General features: G+C 38.3%; 1 protein-coding gene across 1 annotated transcript in view; it reads left to right on the forward strand.

Annotated features, from left to right (window-relative positions):
* Positions 1-15,093, forward strand: part of SLC44A1 (solute carrier family 44 member 1) — a gene marked incomplete at its 5' end in the record, with an annotated part of 70,094 nt that extends 55,001 nt beyond the window's left edge. Inside the window, 9 exons of the mRNA XM_084278419.1 lie at positions 1,321-1,448; positions 2,561-2,751; positions 4,932-5,093; positions 8,090-8,246; positions 8,504-8,587; positions 9,695-9,832; positions 10,965-11,201; positions 12,690-12,770; positions 14,958-15,093. Coding sequence (XP_084134545.1) covers positions 1,321-1,448; positions 2,561-2,751; positions 4,932-5,093; positions 8,090-8,246; positions 8,504-8,587; positions 9,695-9,832; positions 10,965-11,201; positions 12,690-12,770; positions 14,958-14,981 — 1,202 coding nt within the window. The 3' untranslated portion in view covers positions 14,982-15,093. The remainder of the gene's footprint in view (positions 1-1,320; positions 1,449-2,560; positions 2,752-4,931; positions 5,094-8,089; positions 8,247-8,503; positions 8,588-9,694; positions 9,833-10,964; positions 11,202-12,689; positions 12,771-14,957) is intronic.
* Positions 15,094-15,442: the final 349 nt, after the last annotated feature.

The raw sequence follows: 15,442 nt of genomic DNA on the forward strand, positions 1-15,442 counted from the left end.
ATAGGTCATGTATGAATGCCATGCTGCCTTGGGAATAGCCAAAGATTGTCTTGTCCAGAATTACTTCTCTTGCATGAAGATAGCCTTTCTTTATCGTAATTTCTTTTTACATAAATAGAAGTAAAGTTTTCTGTTACTGGTACTCAGTAACAGCAAAGCCAAAACGTATGGGCAGATGATTGTAGGAAATGAATAAAAATAGAATAATTAAATTGGGACGTACTAGCAATTTAATTGTAGTAATGCATGACTGCAGGGAATAGAAAGGAATCAGCAGACCATCTATGTCTTCTCAGGATCACATGAGTTTTCTGCTTGCTGTTAACAGGATCCCTGACCATGGAAAAGGGGAAAAATAGAATTTTTTTTTCCCCCATTTATATTTTCTTTAGAAGCTGAGCAACCATGTTGAGTGAAAGAGTTGAATAACTTATTGCCATCTGTTATTATGTTCTAAAAAACAACATCCATTACACAGACTGAATAAGAACATGTCATTTGTGAGACATACTGCTTATTCAGTATTCACTGTTTGTTAGGGGATGCCAAAAGAGCATCCTCCATTTTAGACCTGTACCTTCAGCAAATACTGAAAGCTTAGGCGTCTGGCTCAGAAATAACAACAGAGAAGGGTACTCAAAAGAGGCTCAAATGGCTCCCTGAGGGGTTTGAGTCTTCTGTTTAAAAAAAGTTCTGTCTTGGTAAGGTAGCTAGAATACAAGAATGAAAGTCTGGCCACAAGGCTAGGGTGAGAAGACAGTACCTCACAGGCTTTTGAGCCTTTCACTGATGTCCTTCCCAGTGTCCAAAAGACACAGTCTGATGCAGGTTTAACTAGGTGTCATTAGACATAGGTGCTGTTTTCAGGGCTGTTCTTTTTATTCTTGGTTAGTCTTCCTAAGTGTTGTAGACTCCTTTTGTTCCTCTTGTTAATTTGCGTCCTAATCCAAAGGTCCTTCTCCCTTTCCCCTCCTAAATTCTCACTCCCTTCCATATTATGCACACATATGTCCTACCTCATAACTCTGTTGTTTTTGTTACTCTGTTGCCTAAGAGGAGCTCTGTTATTGGAGCTCCCCATCAATAACTCCTTTCGTGCACTTCACCATGACACACACAGAGCTGAAGACTATTAAGTGATCACAGCTGGTTGAGACTGTGAAAAGAGTATATCCATTTGAGAAGACGACAATTCTCCATCCTCACAAATTCCTGTTGGGCCCTTGAGCAGTCTGTACCGGACTAGACTTTAGAGAACATGTGTCACATAGAAGGAACATCCTTCAGTTACTCTTTTTTTTTTTTGTCTCTAAACCACAGGTGGTACAGGAGTCCTGTGGTGGCTCTATGCTAAGCAGCGAATATCTGCCAGTGCTGTTGAGAGTCAAATAGCCAAAGACAATCTTCAGGCTCTTCTAATCTATGCCATTTCAGCTACAGTCTTCACGGTATGCTTTGCTAATGACTGTATTGTTTTTTTGTTCTGTCTTCCTGATTGTCTTCTTTTTTATTCAGGTAGAAGTTCTATGTTTCACACATTTTTGAAGAGTGTATTTCTGCTGCAATCTCTGTCATAGTGTTTTGGTGGGTTTGGGTGGGTTTTTTCCCCTATTTTTTTTTCCAGTCATTGTTCTGTAATATCTGGTTTTGAGTCAGGAGAGAGTTCCTGACCCTGCAGCTACTCTCCTCTAAGGTAGAATGTCCACAGAGACATCTGTGAATGGGTGCAATATCAGGCTCCCAATTCTGTTTCACTTACGAGATTTTTCTTACCCAGTTCAGAGGTGCTTCACCATTTCAGTTTATTTGAAAGTCCTTTAGGCAATTTCTACTTTGGAAATCAGTTCCCAAAACAAACAGGAGGGTTGTGAACTAAAATACTCAATATTGTTACTGAACCAAATTATCTTCAGGCCTTGCTGTTATTTTGGAACTGCTTTACTACTAAAAACTAACAATGCTTGAATGATTTACGCGATAAATCCACCACATTGCCCAACTACAGATGTTAAGTTGTAGTTTTTGTTAAATCTTGCCAATTTCACTGGTTTGTAAAATGTAATTGAGGACAGAATCTAGTCTAATCTCATAAGCCTGTGTCTGATGATGATTCCAAATACACAATTATGAGATTAGAATTCCCCAGAAGTAGAATTTGGAAAATTATTTATCAGCAGAAGTAGCCTACAGCAGTTTTAGGTTTTGATCTTACAATCTTATAGGCAGACCATGTGTTTTTTGGAGCATAGGAAGTTCCAAGTGAATAGAGGGAGAAACTTTTTCACTGTGAGGGTGACAGAGCACTGGCACAGGCTGCCCAGAGAGGCTGTGGAGTCTCCTTCTCTGGAGTCATTCGTAACTCACCTGGATGCGTGCCTGTGTGATTTGGTCTGGGTGATCCTGCTCTGGCAGGGGGTTTGGACTAGATGATCTTTCACGGTCCCTTCCAACTCCTAACGTGCTGTGACTTGTTTGCTGTTGGAATACCCTAGTAGTGCGAACTGATAGGTTGCTTGTTTTTCAATTCTTTAAACTGTGATTTGGAAATTCGTCCCTCTAGGTTATCTTGTTCTTGATAATGTTAATTATGCGCAAACGAGTTGCTCTCACCATTGCCTTGTTCCACGTGGCTGGCAAGGTATTCATTCACCTGCCGCTGCTAGTCTTCCAGCCATTTTGGACATTCTTTGTGCTTATCCTGTTCTGGACATACTGGATTACAGTCCTGCTTTTCCTTGGTACTACAGGTAAGTAGCTACGAGGCTAATTTTACGTAAATTCCATTTCATTTTGATATATAATTTCAGGCAGAGTTGGTTAAAAAGCATGCAGTGAGCCTCTAAAAGAACATATTATGGGTTGGTGGTTGTCTGCTTCAGTGACTTCAGAGCACTGGTTTCCAGAAAGTTGTGCATTTAAATCTGTATTCCCAGTATGTTACTTTGTGCCTTAGGCCAGCTTTTTCATTTGATGCCATTTGGCATGTTGCAAGACTCCATTAGTGAGACTGATACAGTTTTTCAGATAATTTCCTCTGATTTTATATAAGCAAGTAAAAACCAGCTAATCTCAGAGTTAATCTCATAACATTATTGTATTGTAGCCAGTCCTCACACAAATGAAGACATTGGTACGAAAGGGCTGTTGCACACGTTTGCTGCCTCACAAACTGTAAATGCACTCGGAATAGTTCAGGTGTTCTTGACTTAGGTACCTGTCTAGTATTATTTCAGCAACGTCCAGGAATATTATGGTGACTTTTCTGCTATTTGTACACCATATTCTGAGAGTAGGCAGCGTGCTCTCAATTTCTGCTTGCTGTGAAGTACATAGAAGATGAGAGCTTTGTGTTCAGGGTCTGACAAGAGCTTCTAGAAATTACTCATATAGGTTCAAATCTTAGTTACTTCAGCAGAGAAGCCTGGCAACTGTCTTTTTAAGTGGGAGATGCCTGTGCTCTTTTCCAGTTAAGTTGAAGACAATAGAGACCATAATTCATTATTAAATCCTTAGGATTTTGAAATTTATTGTTTACTGCTTGTCCAAAAGTAGCAGTGTTTCGGGTCACAGAGCTATTTCAGTATAATACAAGAGAAATATTTTTTTATTTCATACCCTAAATTCCTAGCAAGGGATAGAGGTAATAGAATTCACATGTTCTTGTTCTTATTACTGTTGAAATTTTTCGCTTTCATTACATGCTGTGCTATGTGCAGAAAATGTTTGCCTCTGGTAGTGACTTAAGTCTCAGTCCCATGCTTCACTCTGTGAGTTAAAGACTACTGCACAGGAACTAAATTTGTGGCAGAATTTAGGCTGATGATATGTTTTTCTGACAGAACTCTTCAATTGACCTTGATTCTGTAAAGACTGAGTTATGCTTTAGTTTTATATATGCTCAGTATCTTCACTGATACCAGTTAAGCAAAATTTTTGTGCAAATAGGGTTAGATCTTTTCAGTCCAAACCAGGAGAACTGCAAATGTGTATTATCTGTGTATGAGATGAAGCCCACACTTCCAAAGAGCTTGTTCACTAAAACCAAAATTATTTCAGTATTTTAGTTTATTCACAAGAAAATGCTGATCTTTTTTCTTTATATAAGCATAAAAGCATAGCGAAGAAGGTAGAGAAGGTGCTATCAATGCTAAGTCTAAACTGTGGTTTTCAAGGTAAGAGTTTTATACACGTCATGTAACTTTCGGTACTTTTTCTCAATCTCATCAGCTGTTAGCACAACTGCTGTGTAAGATGAAACATTTTAGTGTGGATTAACACACTGAAAGAGGGCTTCTGTCCTAGGAGGGTTCTGACATATACTGTCAGTCTCAACACATGATATCACTGCTCAGATGAGACAGAGGCACTGGATTTCTGAATGCATGAAATCATATGTTTAAAATCTCTAAAGCTGTTGCTTATATCTATAAATACCTTTAAAGCTGCAAATATTGTTGAAATACACACACACAGACTTACCATAAGGAGAACGAAAGTGATTGCTAATGTTGGCATCCAGATGCAAGGAGCTATGAAGTGTAATACTGATTCTGACTGTGTGAATAATATCAACAGAGCCGCAGTCTGAAATTAAGGATGACTAAGATAGGGTTTTATTATGTTTAATTATAAGAATTCTTGCTAGTTGGTGGTGGTCAGTTTTGGAAATGTTCACCACATAGCTATAAATTAAAAGAAGTGTTGTGGGATTTTGAGTACACAAAATAATTTTTTTAGTACTTTTTTTTTTAATACTGTCTCAAAAGCTGTGTAATTCTGAACAGTATTCCTAAACATGATGTTTAGTAGTGTTAGTAGATGCTAGAGGGGTTCTGCTGTGGGCTGTTACGAACTGCTTAACATCATCATGCTTCTTTGTTTGAGTGATGCAGGCACCATTTCCTTTTTTACCTTCATTTACTTCTAGGCAGTCCTGTCCCAAACGAAGAAGGATTTGTTGAATTTCGGATGGTTGGACCTTTGAAATACATGTGGTGGTACCATGTAGTGGGGCTGATCTGGATCAGTGAGTTTATCCTAGCCTGTCAGCAGATGACAGTAGCCGGGGCTGTTGTGACGTACTATTTCACACGGTAAGGTCAACCTAGTGCTACTGTGAGCAGCCTAGAAATTGAATGAGCAGAAATACTGAGGGTCACAGCTTTTGGGGAGAAAACTTGCTTCCTTCCTGAAAGTTGGAGACCAGCTGAATTGTACTGACTTTAAATCACGTCAAGTTTGAAAAATACCTGTTTTACTTAGTATGGATGATATTTTTGATACTTAGGACTTAAGTCATGTTTGCCTTGTAACTTTTGCACATTGTGTAGACACAAATGATTGTTTACAAAGGAGTCTGCACCTGGAATATCATCTGTAATGCTAATAATTACTGCTGATAAGCTCTGTAGAGATAAACAAAATAATGAAAGCAGTTATTTTAATTGCAAAACAGTGCCCTTTAAATTACTTGTAGTAGTTCATTAATCTTTCTTACACAAGATCACTTAAGGTTTTACTAGAGTCATGGATACATTATGACTTTATATATGCTAGAATCGTGTTAATAGATTCATTCATAGACAATATGGATTCTGACTGCATCATGTTAAAATATAAACATATACAAAATATGCGTGCATTAAAGGTCCATATTTCATTACTATATTTGTGTACTAAATTGTGTATTGAGGCCTACTTCATGCTGGCTATTCTAGATGTATCTGCTAAGTATTTGAGAAGGCAGTAATGATTATTAAGCAGTGAGTTCAGCAACCTTCAGGCATGAGAATTTTGCTTCACAGAGATAAGAAACTGATTTCAGAACCACAGACTTAGCTTTGGGGTTTCAGTCTCTAGTTTTTGAAAAACTTTTCTGAAACTGCTTAAACTGTACCTTAAATAAGTGAAAAATTTAAGTTCTAGATTTATACATTTAGGACCCAGGTTTTTCAGAAAAAAACCCAAACCCAAAATGTATCAGGTGTTTTGTTAGTATTTCATCAGAACAAATGATACTTCAGTCATGTGAAGTATTAAATTTTGGTATGTAGAACAGAAACATGGCAATATTTTTGGTAAGGAAAAGAAGTAAGTTCACTAATATCCATGTTACTAAAGCATAGTTTAATGAAACCTCCCTAACCGTCATCCTAGATAACCTCTTAAACATCACTCCGCTCTCCAAAATGCCACAACATTGTTCAAGGACTAGATGAGTCATTTCATTTCAGATGTTTTCAAAGTCTTTACCAAATAATATAAATAATAAAGAACAGCATGGGTGGGAGGTGTTGACAAGGTACTTAGCAAAGGCAGTTTAGTTAAGAAAGGAAAACCAAGATGTTGGAGAAATGCTATCCCCAGGAAATATCCTAAATACATGTGTGGTTCAGCTAGTGGATTTTGGTATGTATTTTTAACTTTTCATATGAACAATATTTTATATAAAAATTTATAATGATATCCAGAAGACACACCCTATCCTTGCCATGTGCTTTTATCTTTTTTTTTTAATTGATTTTTAAATATTGCAGGCAAAAAATTTTCAAGTGCATGATTGAGATCACAAATGTTTAATTGGTTTGTCTTTTTAATTGAGACTATCTGAATTACATTTGACTCCTTATCTCTCCTAGTATTTACAAGAATATCAAAGGCCAGGAATTAATTCACTGTGTTGACAGAAATTTTGTTATTAATGATGAAATCTTACAAAATACCAACGAAATATGTCTATGAAGTTACTGCATGATGTTACAGGGATGTAATCTTGTGAATAATTAAATGAGATTGAGTAATAACTAGGAAAATACAGAGGAGAGATGAATAACATTGAAATAGATGACTTCAGGATGTGTATGCTTCATCTGTAAGCTTACATATTTTGCATCACCTTAGGGTGAATGGTTTTTTATTTACCCTATCATTCCATAATGGGAATTTTATCTTAAGTTAGCAGGTACCCATTTCTCTCTATTCTTAGCCTTTTCTGCATATTTAGGTACAATTCTAGTATCAAAACTGAAAGGAGAAGGCATTAATTTGGACTTCCCACTTATGTTGCATATTAGCAGCTTTCCACAGTAAATGAGGTGAAGTTGTCTATGGAAACATATTTTATCTATGCTCACTGCTCATTAACCTTAGACTGATGGCTTGCTTTCAACTTGGGCAATAACAGACCTCAAGGTGTTCTGCGTTACAGACTCTGCCCTCAGTTACATTTACCCCAAAAGGAGGGAGTGCCTGGGTTGTGTGAGTATGAGGCTCAAAACTTTTGTGTGATTGTACCCAAGAGGCAACAGAACTTTGGCTTCCTACAACGAGTTCTAGAAGTTACTTGGAAGAAAAAATAGAGGGTAACCCTATTTTAATCACTAACCCTGCACAATTAAGTTATGCAGATGTTAGTTTCATTGAATTAAGACTCCACTTTTTTCATTTTTTTGGATGAAACTCAGGTGAAAGTAACTTTCTCCCAAGATGAGGAGATATTTTCTGTTGGAAATATTAGAATTTGTTCCTTTGATATCCTTAGTATTACGTTCCTATTTCCAATAAAGAAGAATTATTTAAATGTTGAATGAAGCTGTTCTTTGAGAGAAAAACAGAAGTGTCTTCCTTGGTAGGAAGTGCAAATAAAAGCTTTAAGAGTGAATTGCTTCAAAAGTGTAAAAGTCAATATTCATCTGATTGGTTAAAAAATACTCTAGCCAAGTTGCAGCAAACCAGCTTGTTTCAAGGCTTAATCCCCGGTTCCTTGTAGTAGCTAAATCAGAAATGCAAAACATCTGAAAGAAGACTTTACCTAATAAATAACAATAATAATGTCATCTCCAAAGCCTCCACAAAGACCTCCAACAGGACAGGAGAGATGGGGAAGGCAAGTTTCGTTACCCTATTGCCATTACTGCCTTAGACCCAAACTGGGACTCACACAGACTGTCAGCGTGGAGCTGACAGTCTAGCATGAGCATAACCTAACACACTCCTTTTGCACATTAGTTTATTGAGAACTGGTGTTTCTTCTAGGCAATTCTGAATACATACTGATAGTTCTGCTTTGTTCTTTTTCTGTTCTCAACAGGGAGAAAAGGAATCTGCCGTTCACTCCTATTCTGGCCTCTGTTAATCGCCTTGTTTGTTACCACCTAGGAACGGTGGCAAAGGGGTCTTTCATTATCACCCTAGTGAAGATACCACGAATGATACTGATGTATATTCACACACAGCTCAAAGGAAAAGTAAGATAAATAGATTAGTTTTTCTTACCGAAGCGCAATGCCTAATGTTTTTACAACTAATGTAATTTTACCTGTGCAAGGGCTGGAAGTCTTGTTTTGACATATTTGGCCATTAAAGTACCATGGGATTGAGGGGGCCTGCTTAAGTTACCAAAATGAGTCTCCATTGCTGAAACACAAAGGAATATTGATTGTTTTCTTAAGATCCATTGGTTTTACTCTTTATCTTTGTTTCCCCATGTTTTGTGAATTCCTAGGAAAATGCTTGTGCTCGCTGTATGCTCAAAGCCTGCATCTGCTGCCTTTGGTGTCTAGAAAAGTGCCTGACCTACTTAAATCAGGTAAGATTTTTAATATTCAAGTTCTGTGCAAGGGCTGATTAATATATGTGATTCCCAGAATGCAGTCTGAGGCTGACACATAAGCTATCATACTTTGGAACTGAACTTCAATGAGGGTATTTCAGTCTTGTCTCCATTACTGAGACTACACTGAAAATCACTAAATTAGTCTTTGTTTACCTTGTCAAGGTGAAAAATAGTTGGTATTCATCTTTGGGAACATGTCATCTCAACTTTATAAAAAATTGGTTAGTGCTTGGGGATGCTTCTCCTTTTGTCCATTCTATCAAACCACATCTGAGTTTCAAAATTATGTTTTTTGTGAAAAGAGAATAAAGCTTTTCCAGGTGTAATATTTAAGGTTCAAACAATTGAAAAACTGTACATAACACCAAATTGTTGTCATCATCTACAAAGTATAAAATGAGTTGCAAGTGGTGATGCACTGGCTGGTCAGACCCTTTTGTGAAACAGATGTTACTGGACTGCAGTTCCAACCTTGTTGAAAATATCTCTAAATATATCTTTAAGATCCCTTTCACTTTTTGTTGGTTGGTTGTGGGGGTTTTTTTGGTGTGTTGTTTTGGGGTTTTGTTTTGTTTTGGTGTTGGTTTTGTTTTTTGTTTTCCTTATGGAAATACAGAAGTAAAAGCAGAAGAAAGAATTTTAAAAAATCCCGGTATAATGCTTGAAAATCATGCTGGGTAACTTTGAATGCAGTCTAACTAAGTATCTAGAATCTGTCTTTGTGGACTTGTATGGCTCTCAAACTCTTATATTTCCAGAATATTTTTTCTAACTACTTAATTGCTGTAGTTATGCCACTGCTTGCCTCCTGCTGCAGAGAAATTGCAAATTCTGTTTAATTAGTTTTTTGGAATAAACTTGTTAGTGCATAAATGATGAGCAAGGGAGGAGAAGAATAGTAATTCTCTACCTCATATAGTCTTCTGTCAGCTGGTGCATACTGCTTGATTCAACAGCCCTCAAGGGAATCTTTGTTCATTAACATCATATGACTTGTGTGACTTATTCAGAAGCCGTACCTGCTCCCCCTCCCTCCGATCTGATCGTTCTGTGAGTAAGTCTTCAATCTGCTTTTCCCAGAATGCATATACAGCCACCGCCATCAACAGCACCAACTTCTGCACCTCAGCAAAGGATGCCTTTGTTATTCTAGTGGAAAATGCTCTGCGAGTGGCTGCCATAAACACAGTTGGGGATTTTATGCTGTTTCTAGGAAAGGTATGTATACAACTGCTGCGTACAGTTGGTACCAACCCACACAGTAGCAAGCTTTTTTTAGCAATGTCTTGCACTCCAGATACAAAATGCCTTTGCATTCCTGTTTTTTTGGCATGCACTTTAGCACATCTAGCTGCATCGTATCAGGAAGGGACTGTCTGGGATAGGGAGGATAAACAGATGACCCACTTAAGTACAAGCGTTCAGAAAGGAATAGCTGAAGATGCTGACACCTTTTGCGTGAATTTAATTTTCAAGAGTGAACAGAAAAGTGATTATTAGAAGTTCTGAATTTTTTATTTGCATTGTGGTTAGAACCTGAAATTGTAAAGAAAGGAAGCATCTCCTCTAAATCCTGTTTGGTAAGGGCTCTCCAGTGTTACGTTGAAAATTCGCAGATTGTATCTGTGTATATGACAAAGTGAACTGGAAGGTAATATAGAGCCCTCTGTAAAGAACTGCCAACTCTGACTGAACTGTCTTCCTTATTAAATCCCTCTGCTTTTATTAAGTCAGAGTGCAGGAGGCTCAACTGCTAGTCCAGTAATTAAGTCAATAAGGTGTGAGAAAAAATAAACACATAATGATGATATAGGCAAAATGGTATTTTCATAACACAGTAAAGCTGTCCAATTTTATATGGGCTTTTTTGTTTAGCTGCATTTCATAACAATAGATTCAGAAATGTTAAAATGTTGAGCGGCCACAGCAACTGTTTTTGTCCTTCTGTTGTTCCCAAAGACCGAACTGGTGCCCAGTGAAATATCTGTTAGGGCCTCACACATAGCATAGTTCTGTGGAGGAGACTGTAACTTGAAGTGCCTCACATGAATTCTGATCTACTTTCTCTGTGTGGAGATGAGACAGAGATATAAGACAAGCTTGGGAGTTGTTTCCGACAGGAAAATGGAAACTGAAACATCCCTCCAAGATCTGCCTCCCCTCCCTGCCATGTCAGTCACACTCAGGGATGTGGGGATCCAGGATGTAAAGATATCATTACCATTGCATCTGTAATGCCCCTTGTTCTTGCCCTGGCAAAACAAGAAACACATAGGTTAAAAAACACAAAGCAAAATTGAAACATCAAAAGGCTTTTGCCATTAGAGTTGTCTTCTGTTTTCTTTGTCAGGTCCTGATTGTCTGCAGCACAGGTTTGGCCGGGATTATGTTGCTGAATTACCAACGCGATTACACCATCTGGGTGCTGCCACTCATCATTGTCTGCCTCTTTGCATTCCTGGTTGCTCACTGCTTCCTTTCCATTTATGAAATGGTTGTTGATGTGCTTTTCTTATGTTTTGCCATCGATACAAAATACAATGATGGGAGTCCTGGGAGGGAATTCTACATGGATAAAGTTCTCATGGTAAGTTTGCCCTTGTTCTCTAAGGCTAAGGATACCATTTTGTAAGATGGATATTTTGACAGTGGAGTGAACTCACTAGCTGAGTTACAACTTTTTTTTTTTTCCTTTTTTTTTTTTTTTAATCTGGGTTACCTTGCTGTCTTATCTGTGGCTTGACCAGCAAACAGTGTGGTCTGATGAGCATCAGATAAATAGTGAGGCTTTCCTCCCTTGGTGCCACTGGTATTGGCTTCTGTATGCTGGCTGTGAGATGACCAGTTGTCTTGCAAAATCACACCTTTGCATATTGTTTCTTGCAAAGGGTACACTGCAGAAAGGAAAGTAGCAAACAAAGGGTAAAGACTTGGGTGTTTTACCTTCACAAGAAGGACTTCTTGTGGTACTTGAAATTAAAAATATCAAGAGTATTCTATCCCCATGCAGATAGTAGCCACACTGGAGTTTTTCTTCTTTCAGATAGACAGGAGACAGAATTCACTTTTCAGTCTGTCACGCAGAGGAACAACGAATATTACAACCTCTCCTACAGCCTGGATGTTCTATCAAGGCCCTTTGCACAATTCAGTTCACGTTTGTTTGTCCCATCTTATTCCCTGTTCACGCTAGCTAGAGACCAAGATGTAAAAATTCTGCTCCTCAAGCCATTCAGTTTGCTGTGGAGTAGGTAATTTTCTTGATAATACTTTTAAGTGGCAACCATCAAACACGCCCCGGTAAAATGTACCCACCAGTGTAGGCTAGAGGAACACTCATGGCTTCTTAGCATAATTTTTTTTCTGATTACTTGCTGAAAAAACATGTCAGGAATTCAGTGTTAAATTTTGGTTAAATGCTATGGTCTAGAGTTTATAATAAATAAAATGGTAGCTGATTAGTTGCTTTTTAGCACAGAGTAAAATGTTTCAAAAGACACGGCAGATGAATCATGAAAGCATTGTGTGTTTCTTTAGTGAATGGTCAATGCCAGAAAACACTAGGCATTTAAAGTTTACTGAAATTTGCTACAAAATGCTTGCCCTTAAGGAAAAAAAAATACATAAAATAGCTTTTCCTAGAGTTGGTGATTCTGATCTGGTGAAAAATGTAAGGGTTTGAATTGAGGGAAGTTAGGGAAATCAACAAGACCTTGCAAGTAATTATCTCTGAGTGCCTCTGTTTAATGGGCTCCGAACATTACACACAGTTCACAGGGTAGGATGTAATAACTAGGATCTCTGGGATTTTTGACAACCACCTTCCTACCTTCCTTCCTCATAAAGGAGAGCATTGTGTGGAAAATGTGAATGGCTTACAGAATTAAATGAAGGGGACCCTTGTGGCTGTATGGCAGGCTCTATTGGTACTTTGGGGACAAGTGTGACACAGGGAAGTGGGAGGAGCAATTAATTTTGACATTTTGAGCCATTACATTGAAGTTTTTTTTTATTGAGGTTTGCTGTTTGGAGTCTGCTCTAAGAAAGCACTTTCCACTTTATTACTATTTTTCAGGAGTTTGTGGAGAATAGTAGGAAATCAATGAAAGAAGCTGGCCGGGGAGGTGGAGCTGAGGGCAGAGAGCTAAAACCAATGGTAGGTGCAGATGAGGAGGTGGCGATCCTCCAAGAGTTTCACTTTTACTTCTTCTCCCTCTTTGTCTTTACTGACTGCACTTCTTCAGGAGAAGTTTTTGTTCTCTGTATCACTCAAGATGTTCTGCTTTTTCTGTTTGTGAGCTTGCCTATCACCTGGATGGCAGAGTTTTTGTCACAGCTGAGACCATCTCCTGTTAAAGTAAGATGAAAGGAACTGTGTCATATGAAACAAACACAGTATCGTTTCATTAGGATTAGTGGTATGTGGTATACACAGACAGTCCCAACTGCTGAGTACTCTCAAAATAAGATGACTCTGGAATTCATTGGGCTATGCTGACTTTAGTCCTCTTTTCAGCCCTGAACTGAACAATTTTTGTTCATCTTACGTTCACCGTAAAAGCCTGAAGAACACTACTGAGCGCATGCATTGTTGCAAAGTAGGACCAGGCATTTAAAGCTCTCACCAAATTACTGTATACAGTGCCAAGGAATTGGATACCGTGATTCCTTTCAACCTGCTCATATGACATTTCTCCCAGTTGTTTGTTTTTATTGCCAACTACTTATGTTGCTTGTCTCTTGTGTGCTCTTTCCATCTCACACTGTCAAATACACAGACAGTGAACAATGCATCATTTATGCTTCTGCAGCCTGTTTTACTTATGGTGTGCCTGTTAGGAAGGCATTGCATGTCTGAGTAGCCTGGAATAAGGAACAGCTATACATGGTACAGATAACAGATAGGAGGATGAGTTTGGAAGGTGGAGAGCTGAGAGCTTATGATGGAGACCCAGGCTGGGCAAGGTATGAGTTGTCATCGTGCAATATGACTTTGTGAAATAAAATATTTTTCCATCATTATTTTCTCAGAGTATTTGGGGCCTGATGCAGTTCCTTACCATGGGGACAATTTTTTTAACCAAATGGAACCTAAATAAGTGTATGCTAACAGCAGAATTCTTTTTCTTTCTTTCTTTTTTTTCTTTTTTTTTTAAATCATGTATGTGAAACCATGTTGCATGAGCAGTTTTTGACCTAGCTGGAATGGGTTCCTGCTGTAGAATGGACAGATGCGTAGCTTTGTGTGTTTTGCTGTTTCATTATAGCACACCAGTTTCTCGATTTGCTTATGCCTAAATGCTGCTGTGTTTGTACACCTAAAAACCCCCTACTTCTGTGCTCATTTACTGTTTCCTTCTGGGAGTAATTCTAGCTGTTCAAACAGACGCTAATGTTGGGATTTTCAGAGTGGTCTAAACATTGTAAATGTGAAACTGCTGTTAAAAAGATAGAGAATTGGGTTTGCAAACCCTCTAGTCACATGCACAAAACAATCTCAGTCCAAAAAATGAATGTATTCTGTTAATCTCTAATTCAGACAGCTGGTGTACCTTAAGTGGTTTTCCACTTCTGCTCTTGCTGCTCTTGTCAGTGCTAGCATGGACTGCCTCTCAGACTTTAGGACTTGACTGCCTAAAGCTTGGATGTTAAAACTTTTGTTCATCCCCCGCCTTGTAAAAGGGCAAACCAAGTACTTGCAAGTCGAGGGTGGTCTTGTTCTTTTAGGAACTGGACTCTCGGCGCTTGAGCCAGGCACTGGCTGAAAGTCCTCCTAGGACTGCTGGAGAAGATGCTGAGCACTTGGGATTCAGCCTGAGTGTCACCTGCTAAATTACTCCCAGTTCTGCCGCTCATGCGATAGTCTGGTTTGGAACGGATAGGCCTGGCTTCCTCAAGCAGTCTTTTGTTTTGGGGTGTTCAGCTCCAGTTCAATAGGTTCTGAAGTATGTGGATCTCGCTTCCTGACAGGGACAGGACACAGCCCCTACCTCTGTGAAATTTCTGATGCCTTTCCCCAAAGCGTTAATAAAGGCCTCAGTTACTCCTGGAGTAGGACCATCCATAAGTCTGTTGAGCTTTCACTGTTCAGTTTCAGTCACTTTGAAATACAGATATTTCTTAAGACATGACGGTTAGTTCTAAAGGTGACATGCTCTAAGTGCAGTTGTATTTTAAATAGGTATTAATAGCAGGAAGGAGGAAACGTGTAGGACCTTCTGTTCTTATATGAAGGCACCTTTTCACACTTCCTTCTTTATGATTTCCAGTGTCCCCTTTGACTCAGTTTTTCCTTGTCTTTTGGCATTTGTCTAAGACTGTGCTGTATGACTTTGTTTTCTAGGCCTCTGGAGCAAGTTCATCTTGAAACTAGCCAGCCATATTGGAACCCATTGACATTCCAAAACAGTATATATATATACATATATACATACATATATATATATATATAAATAAACAGCCAAAATCAGAGAAAAGGAACAGGGATTTAATACTTTTTTTAACAATTATTTTTGTGAAACATGTACTCTTTTCATACGGGTGGCTTTTACAAGCAGCTTTATCATTGTTCCATTTTTTTAATTATTCATTGTGGTCATGGAAAAGTTGATTCTTATCTGCTTGATATTTTACAAATGGAGGAGGTATCATGATAAAGGTAATATGAAATGATGAGTGGGTTTAGAGACAGATTTCCCATGACACTGCTAATCTGCTGAGAGTTTTACTTGCTTAGTTTGCTTAGATTTGCATTAAATTCAGGACAGTTAGATGTAAGGAGAACCTTCAAGTCAAGAAAAGTCTCAAATCTAGTTTTTCAAAAGATGG

The sequence above is a fragment of the Gallinula chloropus genome, assembly GCF_964237585.1.
Source record: "Gallinula chloropus genome assembly, chromosome: Z".
Classification (NCBI taxonomy): domain Eukaryota; kingdom Metazoa; phylum Chordata; class Aves; order Gruiformes; family Rallidae; genus Gallinula; species Gallinula chloropus.